Genomic DNA, 22,593 nt, shown 5'->3' on the forward strand with positions numbered 1-22,593 from the left:
ATTATTATTATGGACATAAATAACTGCCAGAATATAAATTTCAATGAGCAGAGATTGTGAGTGCTCACCTTATTCTAGATGCTAGAGCTACAGTAATTATTTAAACAGCCAAGGTCCTTGCTCTTTGCAGAGATTACATTCATACAAGGACACAGATTTTTTAAAATGTGTACAAGATACTTTCAGATAGTGAAAGGTACATGAAGAAAATCAAACCAGATGGTATAACAGAGACTGACTGGGAAACAGAAGATGTGAGGCATAGAATGTGATCAGGGAAGGAAACATTTTGGAGTGACATCACTATTGGTTTCAGAAGGGACATTTGGGCTGGTAACAAGGAGTCAGCCATGCTAAGATCTGAAGGCAGATCATTTTAGGCAGAGGAAACAACCAGTGCTAAGTCAAACTCCAGGATCGTGTTGAGAGTTGAATTTTGTCCTGCATAAAGACATGTTCAAGTCCTAACCCCCAGTACCTATGAATGTGGCTTTATGTAAAAAGGGTCCTTTGCAGATGCCATCAAGTTGAGATGTCTGGTACTTTTATAAGAAGAGGGAAATTTGGAAATTTGGACAGAGACAGACACACTCAAGGAGAGTGCTTTGTGAAAACAGAGACCAATTCAAGCATTTAGAGACCAAAAAAAAAAACCCCCACCACGAACTGTCAACAATGACCAAAAACCAAGAGAAAGGCATGGAAAACTAGATTCTTCCTTAAGATCTTCTAGAAGGAATCAACACTGCCTACACCTTACTTTTAGATATCTGGTCTCCAGAACTATGCGAGAAAAAAAAATTTTTTTTTTTTAAGGCAATCTGCTGTTTGCAGTACTTTATCACAGTAGCTCTAGGAAAGGAATACAGCTCAGAACAAATTCAGTGGATTATAAGACCTGAAAGAAGACTCAGGAGCTACAGTATGGTGGATGAGGATGTTAAGTGTAGAATTTGAATTGGGAGAGACTCAAGGATTCCAATATTTAGGGAAATGAGTTATTTTTTAGTTTTCAAAAGCAAGGAAAGAAGGGAATGAAACTAAAAGAAAACAAGGGAAGGAAAGATATAATGAAACCAGCAATAAATTTAAGTAGGCAAGTATTCATTTCATGGGTTCCCTGTACTTGTTAGAAATGCATTATGAATATTGTCTTAAATTTTCTATCATCCTGTGCAGAGAGAAACTCATAAATCAAAGTTCTCTTAAGATAACACCAATCTGGTTGCCAATCACAAACAAGATAAAGTCTAAGTTCCTTGGCATGTCATGGGACTTTTTATTTGTGATTTCTGCTTATCTTTTCCATTTGACTTTCATTCATTCCCTTCCTCACTGTTGTTTGTTCAGTTGCTAAGTCATGTCTGACTCTTTGTGACCCCATGAACTGCAGCACAGGGTAGGACAGGCTTCCCTGTCCTTCACTGTTTCTGGGAGTCTGCTCATACTCATGTCCATTGAGTTGGGGATGCCATCCAACCATCTCATCCTCTGTCACCCCGCCTGTCCTGCCCTCAGCCTTTCCCAGGACCAGAGTCTTTTCCAATGAGTTGGCTCTTTGCTTCAGTTGGCCAAAGTATTGGAGTTTCAGCTTCAGTATCATATATGAAAGTAATCAGATTGTCATAATTTCAATGCACCATTATTTCTGCCTTCCATGTTTGCACATGCTATTTGGTAAAATATTTTATCACCATCAGCCCCACATTCACTTACCAGTTTCTTCATCATTACATTCATTCGTTTAACATTTGAACTTCTTCTCTGTACCAGGCATCTTTAGTATTAAGGTATAGTAATAAATAGAGTGTTTCCCTGGTGATTCAGGGATAAAGAATCCACCTGCCAATGCAGGAGACACAGGTTCGATTTCTGGGTCAGGAAGATCCCTTGGAGAAGGAAATGACAACCGCTCCAGTATTCTTGTCTGGGAAATCTAATGGATAGAGAAGCCTGCTGGGCTTCACTTTCTGGAGTTGCAAAGAGTTGGGCACAACTTTGAGACAAAACAACAAATAACAACAATAAATAGGATATATATATATATTCCTTTTTTTCCCATAGAGCTACGGTCTAGCAGGCTAGGCTGAAAAATAGATCAATTAAAATTGTGTCAAATGTAATGAAAGAAAAGTACAAAGCATAAGGCAGGGAGAACCTGACCCAGGCTTAGAAGTTGAGAATTGGCTTCAAATTGAGAAATAATGGTTGAAAAGAATTATCAACACAAAGAATGAGGGCGCCTGTCCAGTCAGAGAAAGCTGCATGGTCAAAGGCCATAGAAATGAAAAGAAGTATTTCATGTTCCAACTATCTGAAATAAACTGCTTCTCCTTTCTATCTCTCTTTCTTTCTTTGTACCTCCCCACTCCTGTTTCTTCCTCCTCCCCTTCTTCTTTGTCCCTCTTCTTCTCCTCCCTACCTCTTTGGTTGTTGATTTTTATTTCCACTCGAAAGAGGTGGTATAGCATCATTTATTATTTGTGTAGAAAATTATTTAAGATATGCCCCTAGTCTCCTTATCTGTTCAATAGGAACAGTAAAAATCCTTAACACTTGGATTGTATTGAGGATTGAATGTGATTGTGTGCCAATTGCCTCAAAAACTGAGCTATTGCTCTATTTATTCATCTATTTGTCCTTGAGCATTAACTATTAGTTTTATGTGACAAACCTAGCCATAAGCGCTTTATATAGACAAAAGGATAGAGAGCGAAGGGATTGTTACAAGAATGTAAAAGAAAATAAGTCAAAGTGCAGCCATTATGTTGCTCATTCCTGAGCACTATAATGTCCTTGCCAACCCAGATTAATGATACAGATCATTTTCCAAATATGTATAATTTGGGAGATTTCCAAAAAACTGTAGGGTAGATCATTAAAAGCTACAATTAGCCAGTGGCCATCATTTCAGCCTTCTGTTACCATCCTCTTCCTTCCCCAGTTCCCATGAGGCTGATGCTTTATGATAACAACCCTCAATGTGGGCTAGTGGCCTAAGAGATCAGAAAAAACGTTTATATCAATTGGATCTCAGTTTACAGTTCTCTGATGGTCCGGTTCAAATATATATTTTAGGGGTGTCCATAAATCAGAAGCACATACAATGGCTGAATATTAGGACAGTATCCCCTTTCTTTCAACAATGCTTTTGAATTACAGAATGTAATACATTCTCTGGTAAGAACCTGAAGTGAAAATCATCTGTACTTATGAAGTCCAGATCTTTTGGGCATCATTTGAGTTGGGGAAGACACTCCATGTTTTTAATCATACCACAAAGTCTATGCAGCCATGAAATTAAAAGATGCTTACTCCTTGGGAGAAAAGTTATGACCAACCTAGACAGCATATTAAAAAGCAGAGACATTACTTTGCCAACAAAGGTCTGTCTAGTCAAGGCTATGGTTTTTCCAATAGTCAGGTATGGATGTGAAAGTTGGACTATAAAGAAAGCTGAGTGCCGAAGAATTGATGCTTTTGAACTGTGGTTTTGGAGACGACTCTTGAGAGTCCCTTGGCCTGCAAGAAGATCAAACCAGTCAATCCTAAAGGAGATCAGTCCTGAATATTCATTGGAAGGACTGATGCTAAAGCTGAAACTCCAATACTTTGGTGACCTGATACGAAGAACTGACTCATTTGAAAAGACCCTGATGCTGGGAAAGATTGAGGGCAGGAGGAGAAGGGGACGACAGAGGATGAGATGGCTGGATGGCATCACTGACTCGATGGACGTGAGTTTGAGTGAACTCAGGGAGTTGGTGATGGACAGGGAGGCATGGCGTGCTGTGATTCATGGGGTCGCAAAGAGTCGGACATGACTGAGTAACTGAACTGAACTGAACAAAGTCTATGGTAAGGAATAATATAAATAGTAACAGACTCTCCAAACAAGAGGTTGTCACTGTTGGCCCATGATTGATACAAATTCATTAGGCGTTTTCACCTGTCCTCAACTTCTGACTTCTCTATAATGGGGATCAAAACCTCCAGTCTACACTCTCATTGTAGGCAGATATATATCTGGCTTGAAGGGATCTGCAGTCTCCAAAGCTCTTTTACCTCCAATTCACTCCCTAGTCTCCAATGCTTTGAATCTCTGACTTTCAAGGAAAAGTCAGAAATACTGCCAGATGACAGAGACTGGAAAATATTTTCTTTAAACTCTCAGTTTCCCCATAACAATATAACAGGGAAGTTGGCTCCACTTTCCTTAACATTTCTGTGCAATACTGACTCTTTTGAGACAGAGGAATCAGACATAAAGAGCAGTGTGGAGGTTCACTGGGAAGTCATGTCAGGAATTATAGCTGAGCAGAAATAAAGGAAGACTAGTTGGGCAAAAGAAATTGAATTTTAGTGCAGTTGCAGCAGCAGCCTCAGTCAACATAGGGCACTTACTACCCTATATCCAGGCAAAGTGGCTGGGTCTATGTACCCTTCCATTAACCAGTCATTGGAATATGGGCTGCCTCTGGAGAGGGGCCACACCTTGAGTTAGGCTTCTTCCTTCATTCAAGGATAACTCCCATATAGGACCATAGCTATAAGCCATGAGGAACCCATACATCTTCTGATTTCAGGGATTAGTTTATTTTTCCTGGGGGATGGGAAACATGCCACAACATCCACCATGTGGAGACATTGTGATACACTGGATGGGGTATACTGGGTATTTGTTTGGTTCTCTTCTCTGTGTTTTGTTGCCAAATGTGGATCCCTAAAGTGACAAGCATAGAGAAGGAAATGGCAACCCCCTCCAGTATTCTTGCCTAGAGAATCTTGTGGACAGAGGAGCCCGGTGGGCTGCTGTCCATGGGGTCGCACAAAGTTGAACACGACTGAAGTGACTTAACATGCATGCATACATTGGAGAAGGAAATGGCAACCCACTCCAGTATTCTTGCCTGGAGAATCCCAGGGACAGAGGAGCCTGGTGGGCTGCCGTCTTTGGGGTCGCACAGAGTCGGACACGACTGAAGCGACTTAGCAGCAGCAGCAGCCTCAGCAGCAAAGTGACAAGCATAAGTCAAGAAAATAATTATGAGCGAAGTGAGATTGCCAAATAAAATTGAGTTGTGTGTGACTCCTATCAAAAACACTTTTTTTAAGATTATGTTCTGTGTACTCCTTTGGTGTTAAATATAGGTTTTAAATATCATATTTGGGATTTTTAAAAATGACAATACTATGTTGAGTCCACACATTCAGTTTTCTTCCTGAACACTTCCGCCTGGATGTCCCCCAGCATCTCTTAGTCATCTAATTCTCACATTAAGTCTATTCCTTTTATTCCTCTTTTGGAGAGTAGCCGAGGGTTATTAATAAAATCAACATTGTCATCTATTGCCACTCATTTCAAAAACTTTTGATCTATCCTAAATATCTCAATCTTTTCTCCTGTCTGAATTCAATAAATATGTATTTTTAAAAAAAATTCTACTTAAAGGAAAAAAAAAAGCAAACAAGTTCTGACTATACTGCTCCATTTGTACTTCGTTAGTTTCTTTAGGTCTTTATTTTTTCTCCTCTGTGTGATTATTCAGACCAATCTTTCCAGTGTTGCCAGAGTAATGTGTATTTTTCTTTTTTAATATAAGTTGCATTTCTACAAATCAAATATGCTGATGATAATTCATATTTTCAAAACATTGAGAATGTCATCCTTCTGGATTAAGTCCAGACAATTTATCAGTGTACATTCAAGACCTTTTATGACCACATGCCTCCTTCCCTCTTGGTTTATGTTCTCTCATTGGCCCAAATGCTTCCTAAATTTCCTTCAAACTGAAAGTGAAGTCATCTGCAGCTGCACAGGAATATTGCTTCTTCCTGGAAGGCCTTTATCCTCAACGCCATCCACCTGACTAATTCATGAACAGCCTCCCAAGTCCAGCTAAAGCATCACTTCATTGGGAAGGTTTTGCTGGCACCCAGACAAACAGTTACAATAAAACATGATAAATGTTTTGATAAAACAGGGTATAATGGAAGTAGGGAGGAGGGGAATTTAGTTCAAACTTAACACTGCAAGCAGGGCTTAGAGAATGTCACATCTAAGACCCGGACAATGACAGGAGTGAGTCAAGCATAGGTATTGGGGCAGACCGCTTCATTAGAGGAAAGTGCAAGAGCAAAAGTGTTCCTATTAGAGGTAAAACCTAAGTTAAGAAATTTGACCTTCATCCTGAATGCCACTTGTTAAATAGGAACTGTAGAGAATTAGAATTGGTAGTGCTTAAGCTGAAAAAGCAACGTGTGTACTGTTTATATAACCCAGATAAAAGTTCATGCCACTCAAGCAAAGAGAATGGGAATAGTAATGGAAATAAATAAATTTGAGAGAATCTGGTATGAATACTCTCCCCCACAAAAGAAGTAAAGGAAGGAAGGAAAAGAAAGAAAAAAGAAGGAAAGAAACATCTCCTGGAAAGAAGTCTGCTCTCTGCTGCTTCTTTTCTCCTTTGCTTAGATAGAACAAACATGCTGGACATGTATGGAGGCGAGGTGCCTATGAGAAAGCTCTGTGTCTCCCTTTCAGTTTTGTTGTAAACTTAAAGCTTCTCTTAGAAAACTAAGTTAAACAAAAATAGAAGAAGAAAAAGAAAAGATTACGTTTCCGTATGGAGAAGACTCTTGAGAGTCCCATGGACTGCAAAGAGATCCAACCAGTCCATTCTAAAGGAAATCAGCCCTGGGTGTTCTTTGGAAGGAATGATGCTAAAGCTGAAACTCCAGTACTTTGGCCACCTTACTCGAAGAGTTGACTCATTGGAAAAGACTCTGATGCTGGGAGGGATTGGGGGCAGGAGGAAAAGGGGACAACAGAGGATGAGATGGCTGGATGGTATTACCAACTCGATGGACGTGAGTTTGAGTGAACTCTGGGAGATGGTGATGTACAGGGAGGCCTGGCGTGCTGCAGTTCATGGGGTCGCAGAGAGGTGGACACGACTGAGTGACTGAACTGAACTGAACATTTGACTTATTTTGAACACCAGGTGGCAGTAGATATAACCTTTATCTAAAATGAATGCTTAAGGAGAGCACAGTTTGTATTTTGTGTATGCTCAAATTTTTTTCTACTATCTAGGGAGAAGGCAATGGCACCCCACTCCAGTACTCTTGCCTGGAAAATTCCATGGACGGAGGAGCCTGGTAGGCTGCAGTCCATGGGGTCCCGAAGAGTCGGACACAACTGAGCATCTTCACTTTCACTTTTCACTTTCATGCATTGGAGAAGGAAATGGCAACCCACTCCAGTGTTCTTGCCTGGAGAATCCCAGGGACGGGATAACCTGGTGAGCTCCCGTCTATGGGGTCACACAGAGTTGGACACGACTGAAGTGACTTAGCAGCAGTAGCAGCAGCAGCAGGGCATACAACGGAGAGGGCAATGGCACCCCACTCCAGTGCTCTTGCCTGGAGAATCCCATGGACGGAGGAGCCTGGTGGGCTGTAGTCCATGGGGTTGCTGGGAGTCGGACACGACTGAATGACTTCACCTTCACTTTTCACTTTCATGCATTGGAGAAGGAAATGGCAACCCACTCCAGTGTTCTTGCTGGAGAATCCCAGGGACGGGGGAGCCTGGTGGGCTGCAGTCTATGGGGTTGCACGGAGTAGGACACGACTGAAGCGACTTAGCAGCAGCAGCAGCAGCAGCAGGGCATACAAAGCACACATAAATGTGGAATATAATGTACTAATCTGTTAATTCCATCATCTATATCATTTCTGAGTCTGTTCCTGTTAATTTACTTTTCTGCCAGTTATGGTTCATATTTTCCTTCTTCTTTGCAAGTGTGGTAATTTTTTTAAAATGGATGCCAATCAGTGATAATTTTACGTTGTTAGGTCCTTCAGAAAGTGTTGAATTTTATTCTGGTTAGCATTTTAGCAAGTTGAAACCAGTTGGATTCTTTCAAATCTTGCTTTTAAGCTTTGTTGGTGTAAATCTGGAGCAACTTTAAAACTAATTTAGCCCCACTACTAAGACAATGAATACTCTTCTAAGAATTCTACCAGTATCTCACATGTTACAAGGTCTTTACATGTTCACTGCAGGAATGCAAATTATTTCTAGCCCTGGTACAAAGGCCAAGACCATATCAAATTAGATCAGCAAACATTCTGAAGCTGATACATTTTAGGAAACTACTTTTCTCCTGCTGTTTCATTATGCATAATTTTATATGCATATGCATAAATAATCTTTATTACTCCAGATTATGTCTAAAATCTTCTTTGCATATTGTGTAGGTCTGTGCTCAGTTGCTAAGCTGTGTCAGACTCTTTGCCACCTCGTGGACTGTAGCCTGCCAGGCTCCTTTGTCTGTAGGATTTTCCAAGCAAGAATACTGGAGTGAGTTGCCATTTCCTCCTCCAGGGTATATTCCCTACCCAGGAATTGAACATACATCTCCTGGTTGGCAGGTTTCCCCAGTGGTAAAGAATCTGCATGCAATGCAGGAAACGCTGGTTGGATTCCTGAGCCAGAAAGATCCCCTGGCCAAGGGCCTGGCAATCCACTCCAGTATTCTTGCCTGGAGAATCCCATGGACAGAGAGAACCTGGTAGGCTACAGTCCATAGTGTCGCAAAGTCAGACACCACTGAAGTGAATAAGCATGCATGCACGCACTCCTGCTTGACAAATGTATTTTTTATCACTGAGCCACCTGGGAAGCCCTTGCATATTGCATCATGTTTCTAGACCTTTGTAATTTTACTTTGAAACTACTTTTGAATGCTACTTTTTAGCTATGTATACAGAAAGACTTGTAGCTGTAGGCTCCCATTTTCACAACATTGTAATTGTCTTATCTCAAATTAGAGTATTGTCATTAGCTGCTGCTGCTGCTAAGTTGCTTCAGTCGTGTCCGACTCTGTGCGACCCCATAGATGGCAGCCCACCAGGCTCCCCCGTCCCTGGGATTCTCCAGGCAAGAACACTGGAGTGGATTGCCATTTCCTTCTCCAATGCATGAAAGTGAAAAGTGAAAGTGAAGTCGCTCAGTCGTGTCCGACTCCTAGCAACCCCATGGACTGCAGCCTACCAGGCTCCTCCGTCCACAGGATTTGCCGGGCAAGAGTACTGGAGTGGGGTGCCATCGCCTTCTCCATTGTCATTAGCAAATACTAGTAAAGAAATATATTTCTAATCCTATTTAATGAGAAAAAGCAAAGTCTGCCAGTACTACATTGCTTAGTTTATTGTCTCACATTGCTGCCTATTTCTTCTCCAGAAACTTCTATAGTTTTGAAAATTGGAGTGGCAATTGTGAAAAAAACAAATGTGTAGATTTCCACGTTGTGTGTGTGTGGTAATTTGCTTCAGTCATGTCCGACTCTTTGCAACCCTATGGACTGTAGCCTGCCAGGCTCCTCTGTCCATGGGGATTCCCCAGGCAAGAATACTGGAGTGGGTTGCCATGCCCTCCTCCAGGGGATCTTCCCAACCCAGTGACTGAACCCATTTCTCCTGTGGCAGATCCTTTATCGCTGAACCACCCAGGCAGCCCAAAGTAAAACAATTCTTTTCTTTTGCTTTGGTTTTGAATAATAATATTAGTAATTTCAAAATACAAACATCTCTACTTTTTTCTACCCAAATTATAGAAGATCAATTGTGAATAGTTCAAGAATTAATTGGTTGTTGGCTGGTTCAACCAGGTTCTTCTCTGCCTCCTGTAATTCAAGACTACCTTTTAAACTTTTCAATGGCATTATCTAGTTATATCTATATATAACACCATCACTGGGTACTTGGTGAATTCTTAGGGGCATTTAATGTAATACTGAATAGGAGACTCAGATGATCTTTTTTCTGAATTTAGACAGAGACAAAAATATAATAAATAATCCCAGCACTGCCAGAAGAGCAATAAAAACACAAGCAGCATGGACTAAAGGCAGAGATTACAAAAAGCTTGTGAGACTGAAAATGGTACATGAACTAAATAGATGGATGGTAACTAAATAGTTGGGAGATGAAACAGAATTAGAAAAAGAATGAATAATACACACCATACTTTGCAAATAAATTCACAGGCAAAATCTCACCAGGGACCCCTCATACAAATCAAGGAAGTTTTATTTTTTAAGACTCCCAATGAGAACACAGGTATAGTGAAGGGACTCCTACAGTGGCAAAGCGTGGTATACACTCATTATCAAAGCATGGTGTATATTATTTTCTTAGTGGCAGGGGGAGGGAGATACTAAATCCCTTTCCTACCACACAGGTGGGGAGAACGTTTTTTTGCCATGAAGAAAAACAGCTACACTTCATCAAACCAGTGGATCACCCAGCCTAGTACCTCATCACTATCCCAAGAGATGTTTTCTGGACAGTGTTATCTGACATTAACCACCAAAAGTGACTCTAATTTCCTATATGGTGCCATCATTTATCAGTTCATCTTGTCCCTGTCTTGATTTTACATCATCTCTAGGAAATACAAATCTAATAAACACATTCTATACTTTATAGCATGGTACTTTGATTTGTTCTTGATTGCTTCTTTAAGGCTTTGAGTGTTACAGAATTTGATCAAAATTCCTCTTAATCATATTAATAAATTTAATCATCTCATAGGCATTGATCATTATTTCTTTGTCTTAATCAGCTAGAGTCTTTATGTTGTAATTTACATCTTCTTGAGGAAAAAAATAACATGAGGTTGAAAGTCTCTGGGTTCTAATTATTCTGAATATCATATGGATTATTCCCTAATGAAACCCAGATTAGGTGTCAGGGAACTATAGAGAAATGGTTGGTTGAGCTAATTTTACATATCAGTGCATCAGACAATTTAGTTGAAGGGGGACTTCAAGGTGGTAAGAAAAGACAGTGACTTTACCGCATCTAGTCAAAAAGGCTGTCACTCCTACTACAGTTAATTCTTTTTCCTCTATCTGCAAATAATGAAGGAAGAGAAAGTGACTTGGTCACGAAGTGGCATTGAGAATTAGCCCCAAGTGACCGAGTGTACTCTTCAGCTGAGAGCCTCAGAAACTTGACAGCTAAGGTCCAAAGGGCAAATCTCAGATGCTCAGTAAGCCGCCCAGAAAAGTTAATCCTGGGGCTTGAAATTCTGTGTGTTTACCACTAGGTTATCATCTCCATATTAGAAGGTATGGAAGTAAATTACACTAAAGCTGCAAACGCCCATCATTCATATTTATATAGCAAGGTGATCTATCTCTTTTTTAAGGCCGGGATCCACTTTGCCACAACGTCATAAATCTTTCCATTTTCCTCCTTGGTGGAAATTTCCCGTTTCTCTTTGAGAAAGATAATTCGATTTTGTTTGCATCATTCTTCCTCCCAACAGGCTGTTGTAGAAAACGCGCGCGCACACACATGCAACCGCACACAATGATTTATAAAGATTTCTTTTCACAATCGCTCCTATCCAGCTCCGAAAGTCAGAACCTATATGACTGATGGCCTATCCAGATGAGCGGGTCCCAGGTGGGGGAAAGGCAACCTCTGCGTCAAGTCTCCCTCTCGACCCAGGGAGACCTGGGCTCCTCACTCCACCTTTGAAAGGAAATGCATTCTTTGCTTGCCTGGAAGTCTCGGTAGCCTGATCGATCTATCATAAAAAAGGAAAGAAAAATCGCAGCCTCGAAACAGGTCTTGCGCGCCACCATCCCCCCCAACAGACACCGTGGGGAAACTCCCAGGCAGGGAACGGATTCCCAGTATTGAATCACCGGAGCTCAGGGCCCAGGAGGGACTGGCGGGGTCACTGCCATCGGTCCCCACCTCCTCTGCCCGTGGTTCTTTCTCTCGCTCCGCGTCAAGTGGCTTCTCGGAAACGTTAGCCGATTCAGCAAAGCAGGAAGAGTGGAAAGGGTGATGGGGGCGGAGTGAAATAAGGGGAGGACTCTTCTGGCAGCTGGAGGAACACACACACACACACACACACGCACATTCTCACACTAACGCCCCATCCAATGGGGTAGGTGAGGGTGCGCAGTCGTGCGATCCCCTCCTCTGCTCTCTTCTGGAGCACAATGGAGAGCCTGTGGCATCTCCAACCCGGAGGTCGGGGCCAGGTCCCCGCCCAGCGCCCCCAGCAGGAGTGGAGGGCTGCGCGGAGCTAGGGTGGGGCAAGGGCGGGGAGCGAGGAGGGGCCGGAGAGCCGGGGCGGGGCCGCCGCCTTTCTGGGCGCGCCCGGGAAGGAGGGGCGCAGTGGCCCGGCTGGCCCTCGCCCGCGTTCACCAGGCGAGTGTCTGGTTTCCAATTCCGCGGGCTCCGGAATTGGGGTTGGGCTAGCTTGGGTGCCAGCGGCGGGTAGTGGCAGGCGCCGGCCGAGCAACAGGAGCTCAGAGAAAGAGGCAGCGGCAGCAGTGGACAGGACGCCGGAGGAGAGGAAGGGTCCCTGAAGCCCGCGCCCTCCCCGGGGCCAGACTCTGCGGGCACACTGGGTGGGCATGATCGGCGAACACGGTGGCAAGTAAGTGCCTTTTCTCTTGCTCCTCTGGTGTGGCGGGGACGGAGGCCGCCAGTCAGTCTCTCGCCAGTGCTCTGCTCAACCGCCACACCCACCTGTGTCCGTTTTCGCGTCTCTCGGGTTTTGGCCACCTGGAAGTAGAGCGGGGAGAAGTTAGGCGAGGAGGTGCCAGCGACTGGACAAAGGGGAGCTGGAAAGGCAGCTGTTTCCCTTGCAAGGTCGGTGTTTTGCCAGTTTTGACGGTGTGGGTATGCTGCCAGATCCTGAAAATGTGGCTGTACCGAATGGCTACTGTTATTTCTTTTCTGTCTACGGTAGCTGAGTCGTCGGATGGGTTTCGGTTTCAGGGTTAGGTCGTATTCTTTAGGAGCAAAAAACATGTGTTCTGTATCCCATTTGCAAAGGTGAGCGTGCAGAACCCGCAGAGCTGACACTACCTGTAGGGTGGCAAGGATGCGCCGCACCCCTTCTGAGCACACAAACAGAGATGATTGACGGGAGGCTTAGCCTTATTTCTCGGCCCAGTTTATTTTCTTTTCAAACGAATGTGCATTTTGTTAGTGAAATTCAGATGGATTTCAGAATCATTTTAACTTTTTATTGACTTCAGCTGAAACTATCATTTAGTTTTTAGAAGAAAATAGTTGTTTTCGTTACTTCTTTTAAATACAAAAGCTTAAAACGAGATTAACAAACTAGAAACTTCAGTGCCAACTTTGGTGATTATAGCAAAGATTTCTCATTATTGTAGTGTTTATATCAGCAGCGTTTGAAATAATTTATTTTAGTGTTTTTTTTTATTATTACAGTAGCAGCGTTCGAAGTAATTTATATCTGCTCTGAAGGTAAGAGCAATTTTTATGTGAGAGAAGCTTAAGGGAAAGTTTTAAACAGCTCACTTCAATAAGATAAATACCAGATCAACATAGGCTTTTAAAAGGATGATGGATTTTCATCTGTTGTTGTGAAGTCAGTGTTAAAAGGTTCAAGTTTTTTCAGAGACACAATTAATGTTCTTGTCTATTTCTCCTGATTCTACATGGGCAGGAGAAAGGTACTGTCCTTTCTTTCTTTCTCTTGGTGATTTAAAATATATGTTCATGATTTTTGCTTTAATATCAATAAGACTTATCTCTATATAATCTGCAAACCAAGTCAAATTATTCAATAGCCCATTTTATTGAAGTCTTCAAAGTATTTTCCATCATTTAAAAAATATAAACTAGAATTCACTTTTTTAAGAAACTAAGTTGTTAATCTTTATTTATTTAATCTTTGTTTAACATTTTAACAAATGTTGTTAATTATTTGAAAGCTTGTCTTATTTGAGCTCTATATATGGGATAATCATGATTGCTAGAACAGCTTATTCACAATAAAATGCTTGACAAAATATGGCATATGATATAATGAAGGATGTGCCCTGTATTAAGCAACTGACAATAGCTTAAGATAAGTTTTGTATTTTGTAGATGTTTTAAGTACCTGTCTATTTAGAGGTCCCCTTTTGAAGGTGAACCATTGTGAAATGGAGGGACATGGTGACATATTCTTATAGAAGCCAGGGGTATGGTGTGCCATGATTCCTGTGGTACAGATTAGGGCTTCCAGGGCACCTGATGCTTCTATGGAAGAAAGATGAGTCAGGTTTGTCTCTCTGCCAAGAGCATCCTCCTGCCTCTGTGTCTCCTAGGACCAGGAGCTAATCATGGGAGCCCTCCTGTGGCAGTGCTTCTGTGTTTTTGCTACCTGTTGCTGAGGAGACTTTTGGCAGCAAAGAAAAAGTAAGAAATTCAGAGGTGGAATCTGTGGGATCCTATTCACCCTATTTAATGTGACGGACCAACTTTCTCTGTGGCAAGGAAAAAAATAGAATCTTGTGTGTTTCATGAATAATAAAAATATTTATCTAATATCTAGGCCTATTAGATATGTGAAAGAGTGTGAAGTACTGGGAAGAATTATATGCTATTTTTTCTAACCTTGTAAAGGAACTTAAAGTTTAGAGCTATGAATGAGTCATTCTGAATGTCATAATGGTAACAATTTATGATTTTCCCTAAAACTCTCTCAGGTCCTTTTCCCCAGTCTTTGTCATCTGAATTAATGGTTCCACCTTTCACCAAGTATTTACTGCCTTCTCTCCCTCCTCATAGCATTTCATCCCTAACCAGTCCATATTTCGATCTCTCAATCCTGTCTCCCAAATGCATCTCTATTCAATTATACTTCTCTGCTGTACCTCTTCCACCCTGTTTTCTTTATCTACCCTGCCCCCAGATTCGTGGCATCATTATAATTTTAATGGATTCATGCTGCAGCCTTGATGCAGCCTCTCTACTTCCATAGTTTGCTCCCTTGTAATTACCTCTCCAAGAAAGCAACACCATTGTGTCTCCCCTTAAGAACATTCAGTGGGTCATAACTACATAGAAAAAAGGAATAAGTGCAGAAACACAAAAACGGATTATCAACACATTCCTTCTGTTAGCATCCAGCTCACTGTCTAATCTGGCCCTCCGCTACAGCCTCTCTGAGCGCATCGCCCACTCATTTATATGCTCCAGCCACCCTGGTCTTTTAGTACCTGAAACACAAGAAGCAGTTTCACTCCCTAAGGCCTTTTCAAATGTTCCCAGTGCCTGGACTGTTCCTTCCTCTATTTAAATGCCTCTCTTGTTTGCAGACTTAAAACCTCAGCTCAAAGGTCTCTCCTTCACAGAGATCATTCTTGATCTCCTTGTCAAAAGTAGACTGTTACACATTTGTTTCTGTCTTGGTACCTTGTCTGTTTCCCCCATAATGATTATTACAGCATGCAGGTATTTTGTAGATCTGTATATTTTGTGGTTTTGTGTACTGGATGCTCCAAACAAACAGACACCATGTCTTTCTTGCTGACCCTGCTTCCAGAGTCGTACCTGCAGTGGGGAAGTAGGGGGTTCCTAGATATTTATGAACAAAGATAAGACTTATTTCACCATAGAGTGCACTAACCCTGTAAACTTAAGCATTTGAGGATTCCAATTCTTTCTTTGTTGAGCATCTGGTAAGTTTACAATGCAGAACTATGATTCTGAAGAGGTAAAATTTAAATATCTTGAGATCTCTCAGCAGTATAGGCTTTAAGGTATTCAAAGGGAAGTAGATTATAACACACTCTAAAAAGGCAGTAACCACAACTGGATTAAAATGTATTTTAAAGAAACATTGGAGTGCATAATCCAATGACTTTATGACTTTAGTGCAAGTGACTCATAATATACAATGATGACCTTATTAGGTTTAAACCTACATCTTTCACCAGGATTTGAGGGTCGCTTTGTAATCACTAAATTTAAAATCTTGTTTCATAATAAATGAGAACATTGGGCTCAGTGGATGGAAGTATAATCAAATGAAGTGGAGGTCATGGATTGGTGCCCACATGATCCAAATTTGTGTTTACTCCAGACTCAAGGGGCAAATTATCTCACAAATCCAAAATATTCAGTAGGAAAACTCAGAGAGACACTGTGGGCTAACCCAGGAAGACCCATCACTATTTTGGGGATAGGAGACAGGGCTTCAAAAATGCTTGTTGGTTAATGATAGCATTGTATTTATACTGCAGTTTATGCACACACACACACACACGCTTGTGTATGCCCACACTTTGTGTGGCAATAAGCCCCCTCTTTTTTTGAGCCTATACTTAATGATATTAAATGAAAAATAAGTTTTTATAGTAACATTTGGTTGAAAATGTAGCTTTCAATTAAGCACTTGGCTTTAATTAGTGATATTTTTTTGTCTTGCAAGTGACCAAACATTTGTTTGTTTGTTTTTGGTAAAGAATTGGGCAGTCGTGTTTCTTCTTGAAGGACTGCACTACTTCATGAATTGTCACTAGGGATTTTGTTAAATTTGCCCTTATAGTGGTACAGTGGGGTTGTTGTAATGTATTGGAGTGCATCTGTGTACTCATTGAAGTTAGGCTTCCATTTTACATATCCTCCATTAACTAATTCATTCCCACATATAGTTATTAGGCTTCCTTCTTTGGAACTGTGTAGGATTAGGTTACTATTTAGTATGGCAAGGTCATAATGAAATGGATATCCTAAGACTGTATGAAAATGATTTGCTTACGAGAATTTATAAGAGCACATTCAAAAAAGGTGGGTAGATTACTTTTGTGGAATATGAGAGAACAGTTGATGCCTTGCCATCCTGCAGAATGAAATTTCTTCATCAAAGGTTTAATTTGCTTTTCCTTCTCTGTGTAGCTAGCAGCCAGTGGCTTTAGGCAACAGGGAAAACATAAGCCTTGGGCACCTAAAAGTAGAATGAAGTTTGGAGGAATGAAACCCTTGAGTGGTGAGGGAAAATGCCAGACCATGAAAGAGGGGAAGGAGGAGGGAATGTCTCAAGGAGTGCCAATAAACATCATCTGCCACAAACAAATTTGAGTAAATATTATATGGAGAACTGAATTATTCTCTAACTTTTTAGTCTCACTGAGAAAGTCATTCTCTTTTCATTTCTCTTTAAAATAACTGTGTTTTAAGTGAAAAGACATTCTGTCGTTGTGGCTTTTTAATATAGGAAATAGCTTTGGATTTTTAGAATAATATAACCTGGAGCTAAAAGCCATATATTACTGTTAAATTATACCATTACTTTAATTGTAATTTCATGGCTATTCGTTTTATAATTTCCTTTTGTTGTGTCAGGTGTTTGAGAGACTGCCATTATTGATCACAACTTTCTTTAAAATGTCTCTTTGGATTTTTTACAAAGCTGTCTGAATCATTTATCAACATCTGATAAAATTTTAATTGCACCTACGATTGTTCACTTAGAAATTGTTCACTCTTAAAGAGAGTGAGTACATTTACATTATCATTAACTTACCATCCCTCCCCTGAAATGAATGTCTTTTTCTTTCCCTTTCTCTCTTACATCTCATCTTCTAAACAGTAATACAAATTTCGCTCCACTGTTCGGTCAAAGTATTTATACAAATAATTGGAAAATTGAGCCTCTAAAGAAGAATTAATAAGATTAGATAGATGTATTAAAATACAAAGACATTTCTATACAGGTGGTTAATGAAATCTTCTTTGTGTTATATGCCAAACCAAACTTCTTGTGTCACCTGATTTTTTTTTTAAATTGGGGCAATTTCACGATATGTAGTGTCTGCCAACTGTATCAGTCATTCAATGTAATTAAAAATGTTAACTTCTTCAGGGCCTGTGATTTACAAGTTCAAAAAAGAAGCAAATAGAAGTAAATCGGAGAAGGCAATGGCACCCCACTCCAGTACTCTTGCCTGGAGAATCCCATGGATGGAGGAGCCTGGTAGGTTGCAGTCCATGGGGTCGCTAAAAGTCGGATATGACTGAGCGACTTCACTTTCACTTTTCACTTTCATGCATTGGAGAAGGAAATGGCAACCCACTCCAGTGTTCTTGCCTGGAGAATCCCAGGGACAGGGAAGCCTGGTGGGCTGCCGTCTATGGGGTCGCACAGAGTTGGACACAATTGAAGCGACTTAGCAGTAGCAACAGTAGAAGTAAATAGTACATATTCATATTGATACATAAAAATATAACGTGGGAAAATAAGAGAAATGTTGTTTGATAATAAAATATCTCCTTATGTATGACTTAAATTCCACTGAATGTTCATTCTTTCAAGTCCAATGGAACTGCTTCCTTTAGGGCTTTTTTTTTTTTAATTTTTTAAAATTTTTTTTTAAATTTTATTTTTAAACTTTACATAATTGTATTAGTTTTGCCAAATATCAAAATGAATCCACCACAGGTATACATGTGTTCCCCATCCTGAACCCTCCTCCATCCTCCCTCCCCATACCATCCCACTGGGTCGTCCCAGTGCACTAGCCCCAAGCATCCAGTATCGTGCATCGAACCTGGACTGGCATCTCATTTCATACATGATATTTTACATGTTTCAATGCCATTCTCCCAAATCTTCCCACCCTCTCCCTCTCCCATAGAGTCCATAAGACTGTTCTTTGAGTAAGGATAATTTGCTAACTATACATATGTTTTAAATGGAATAAGTAAAATATTTTATTGGTAAATTATGATTTTGCTTTCTCTGGGTGATGGTATAGAGTTAATATTGCTTATAGGTAAATTTTATGGGCCCAATATTTATAGGTAATCCTTTCATGGAACAAATTTTACAAAGTTGAAATGACCTCCCTCCTCCAATGTAATACATATATTCTTGTTATCCTGGAAAAATTAGGGTAATTCAAGTAGGGAGAAAAGAAATGTCATCATCAGGGGTCAACTGGAAACATTTCAGTTCAGTTCAGTTACTCAGTCATGTCCTACTCTTTGCGATCCCATGGACTGCAGCATGCCAGGCCTCCTTGTCCATCACCAACTCCCGGAGTTTACTCAAATTCATGTCCATTGAGTCAGTGATGCCATCCAACCATCTCATCCTCTGTAGTCCCCTTCTCCTCCTGCCTTCAGTCTTTCCCAGCATCAGAGTCTTTTCCAGTGAGTCAGTTCTTCACATCAGGTGGCCAAAGTATTGGAGTTTCAGCTTCAGCATCAGTCCTTCCAATGAATATTCAGCTTCTTACAATCCTGTGAGATCATCTGACAGACTTTCAGGAATGAATGCTTGTGGAATAATGGCTATGCAAAGAATTTCTTTTGAAAATTCATATTGTCTCTCCTGTAATTCAGAATCTTTGTAAAATACTCTATAATGAGTTGAAAACACAGAGGAATAAATTTGTATTTACATTAGTGTAGTGAAAGAATTGTTTTCTAGATATTTCCTTTGCGGAACATATGATCTTAGTCAAATGCTGAAAAGTGAAAGTGTTAGTCTCTCAGTCATGTCCAACTCTTTGCAACCCCATGGACTATAGCCCACCAAGCTCCTCTGTCCATGGGATTCTCCTGTCAAGAATACTGGAGTGGGTAGCCATTCCCTTCTCCTGGGGATCTTCTTGACCCAGGGTTCAAACCCAGGTCTCCAGCATTGCAGGCAGATTCTTCACTGTCTGAGCCACCAGGTAAGCCCTAGTCAAATGTTTTCGCTTCTCAGATCAAATTTGTTATAAAATTGGTAGTGTCTATTTCTCAGGGTGGCTGTACAAATTAGGTTAAACTATATATATTATCAACAGGCATTTTAGTGTCTCACATTTTAGGGAGGTGTTCAGTAATGTTGGCTAGACATTTGGTAACAGTATATTATAGTCAAAATTTACCCATTATATTTTGAATACAAATGGTGCAACATCTAAAGTTTAATCCTGTTTCAGTGAATACTAACAATACACTTTATCCTGACTTTTTCATGATAGTATAGTTATACATCTCAAACACAGGACCACTGCATTTATAACACTTGCCAGTAAAGTTTTCAGCTATAAGCTATTTCACATAGTTTATATGAAGTATGTAAGAACTTCTCAGTAGGAATACATGAGAGGCATTCAAAGATCAAGAATTTAACCATCCAGTTACACTTTATTTATGACTTTCAACCTGATCCATCAGAATTCTGCATTAATAGAGAGCACGTCTGTGGAGGTGACCTGTCAGATGTCCTATTAGTGACCTTACAACAAATACTATCTACTTTGATAGGAATTTTAAAAAAAGCATACATGAAATTTCTCACTTACGTATGAATTCAGACTTACTCTACTAATTCAATCATCAGGAGTATAACTTTGCATTTATAAATCAGTGAATAAAATGTGTGGACTTGAGGGAAATACTTGCCAGTTACATCCGTTCTCTTACTTTATTCCGCTAGTGATACATGAACAAAAATCCACATCTTGTAAAGCAAATCATCAAATTAAGAACGATAATTAGTTTTTTAGTTATTTTCTTTAGGCAATCATAAATTTTGCTCAGATACATAGAATAATAAGAGATGGGCTAGAGCAGTATCATGAAGACATAAAATAAGCATATAATGGATACATTACCATAAGGGAAAATATAGATAGCACAATTTACATCTTGTTAAAATTACTGATTGCTCCTTGGAAGAAAAGCTAAGACAAACCTAGACAGCATATTAAAAAGTAGAGAAATCACTTTGCAGACAAAAGTCAGTATAGTCAAAGTGATGGTTTTTACAGTAGTCATGTACAGATGTGAGAGTTGGACCATAAAGAAGGCTGAGCGCTGAAGAACTGATGCTTTCAAACTGTGGTGCTGAAGACTCTTGAGAGTCCCTTGGACAACGAGGAGATCAGTCAGTCTGAAAGAAAATCCACCCTGCATATTCATTGGAAAGACTGATGCTGAAGCTGAAGCTCCAATACTTTGGCCACCTAATGGAAAGAGCCAACTCACTGGAAAAGACCCCGATGCTGGGAAAGATTGAGGGCAAGAGGAGATGGGGATGGCAGAGAATGAGATGATTAGATAACATCACTGGCTCAATAGACATGATTTCAGCAAACTCCGGGAGATAGTGAAGGACAGGGAAGCCTGGTGTGCTGCAGTTCATAGGGCTGCAAAGAATTGGACAGGACTTAGTGGCTGAACAACATCAATATTACTGATAATAACATTAATTTAACAGCTTTATGTGTGAGGGTATCCTTTTACACTGAGCAGTACATTAAGGGATTTGCTAATGCTCTTTTTAAATCCCCACGATCACCCTCTGAGGTGAGAAAACACTAAGGCTCAGAAGTTAGCTAACCTTCCCAGAGACTCACTATGATTATGAAACTTGAGTAACATATATATTCCTTTTAATGAAAGCAAAATCTTATTTATCCCAAGATTAAGCTTACAAATATCCCACAGAGATATACCTGATTACTGTGTATTCTACAAACGCTTTTTTATAAGGGAGCTGAAATAATCTACATTTGCAATTAAACATACCAAACAGTGTAATTATAATATTAGAGAATAAGAAGAAGAAAGGTTGAAGCTTATTTAAATGTTCATCTTGAATATTGATCTTGGGGAGTGCATTTGTATTAAACTGAAATTGAGATGTAGGTAGGAGTTTGAAGACATTATATTATTATGAAATGCATCTATACATTTGAAGTGTTTCTGAGGTTGTTTTAGACATTGAGTAGCTTTGCTTTCTTGATCTAGGGGTATCACTATATTATTCTGACTTGCTGCTGCTAAGTCACATCAGTCGTGTCCGACTCTGTGCGACCCCATAGACGGCAGCCCACCAGGCTCCCCCGTCCCTGGGATTCTCCAGGCAAGAACACTGGAGTGGGTTGCCATTTCCTTCTCCAATGCATGAAAGTGAAAAGTGAAAGTAAAGTCGCTCAGTCGTGTCCGACTCTTAGCGACCCCATGGACTGCAGCCCATCAGGCTCCTCCGTCCATAGAATTTTCCAGGCAAGAGTACTGGAGTGGGGTGCCATTGCCTTCTCCGATTCTGACTTGACTTGGCCATAATTAGAATATTTTGCATATTATGAGTTTCTCGTACTCATACTCAAGGAAAGGAGACTTTTCCAAGGTGGGCAAAAGTTGAAAGAAGGATGATAGTGTCATTGAAAAGGGTATGTGTGTGAAATGTCTGGGGCAGATTTAGTCAGCTATGAGCTATGAAATGGAGTAGAAATGGGGAGTGGAGTATATCTATGAGATCCTGGGTGTTAGAGGGTGGAGGAGAGATTGCCAAGTGATCTTGTGCAGGGTAAGAAAAGAAGAAGCCAGTATTCATCTAAAGTGTTTTTATGTTCTAAAGCTTAGTATTTATTGTCACACAATCAATTATTTATGTCAATTACAGTGATTCTTTAACATCAGTGCTGCTGCTGCTGCTGCTGCTAAGTCGCTTCAGTCATGTCTGACTCTGTGCGGCCCCATAGATGGCAGTCCATCAGGCTCCACCATCCCTGGGATTCTCCAGGCAAGAACACATCAGTAATTCAGGGTTAAATAAGGGTTTTAAAACATTTGGGGAAAAATAATTTATTTTATGTGACACATAATTTTCTAAGACAGATGATTTTCTATCAGTATCTGTTATCTACTTAGATACTGTCCTTTGGGTGGTATATAAAAAAAACGAGAAAATGGACCCCTGAGTTCTATGATATATCTCAGTCTGTTCTAGTGATTGTGCCTTGTCAGCTT

At 40.4% G+C, this 22,593-nt stretch overlaps 2 protein-coding genes across 3 annotated transcripts in view; one reads left to right on the top strand and one right to left on the bottom strand.

Annotated features, from left to right (window-relative positions):
• Positions 1 to 11,373: 11,373 nt before the first annotated feature.
• Positions 11,374 to 12,982, bottom strand: LOC104971177 (uncharacterized). 2 transcript variants are annotated; one of them, XM_059878177.1, is made up of 2 exons: positions 11,779 to 12,982; positions 11,374 to 11,605 (listed from the first exon to the last, which is right to left on the bottom strand). In XM_059878177.1, the coding sequence occupies exon 1, from the start codon at positions 12,847 to 12,849 to the stop codon at positions 11,950 to 11,952; it is 900 nt and encodes a 299-aa protein (XP_059734160.1). In that variant the 5' UTR covers positions 12,850 to 12,982; the 3' UTR covers positions 11,374 to 11,605; positions 11,779 to 11,949. The 2 variants fall into 2 exon arrangements, with proteins under 2 accessions (XP_059734160.1, XP_059734162.1); XM_059878179.1 differs by having other exon boundaries at positions 11,727 to 12,982.
• Positions 12,385 to 22,593, top strand: part of SCN9A (sodium voltage-gated channel alpha subunit 9) — a 165,040-nt gene continuing 154,831 nt past the window's right edge. Inside the window, exon 1 of the mRNA XM_024975630.2 lies at positions 12,385 to 12,472. The gene's annotated coding sequence lies outside the window, so the exon portion shown is untranslated. The remainder of the gene's footprint in view (positions 12,473 to 22,593) is intronic.

This window comes from Bos taurus, chromosome 2 (assembly GCF_002263795.3).
Source record: "Bos taurus isolate L1 Dominette 01449 registration number 42190680 breed Hereford chromosome 2, ARS-UCD2.0, whole genome shotgun sequence".
NCBI lineage: Eukaryota > Metazoa > Chordata > Mammalia > Artiodactyla > Bovidae > Bos > Bos taurus.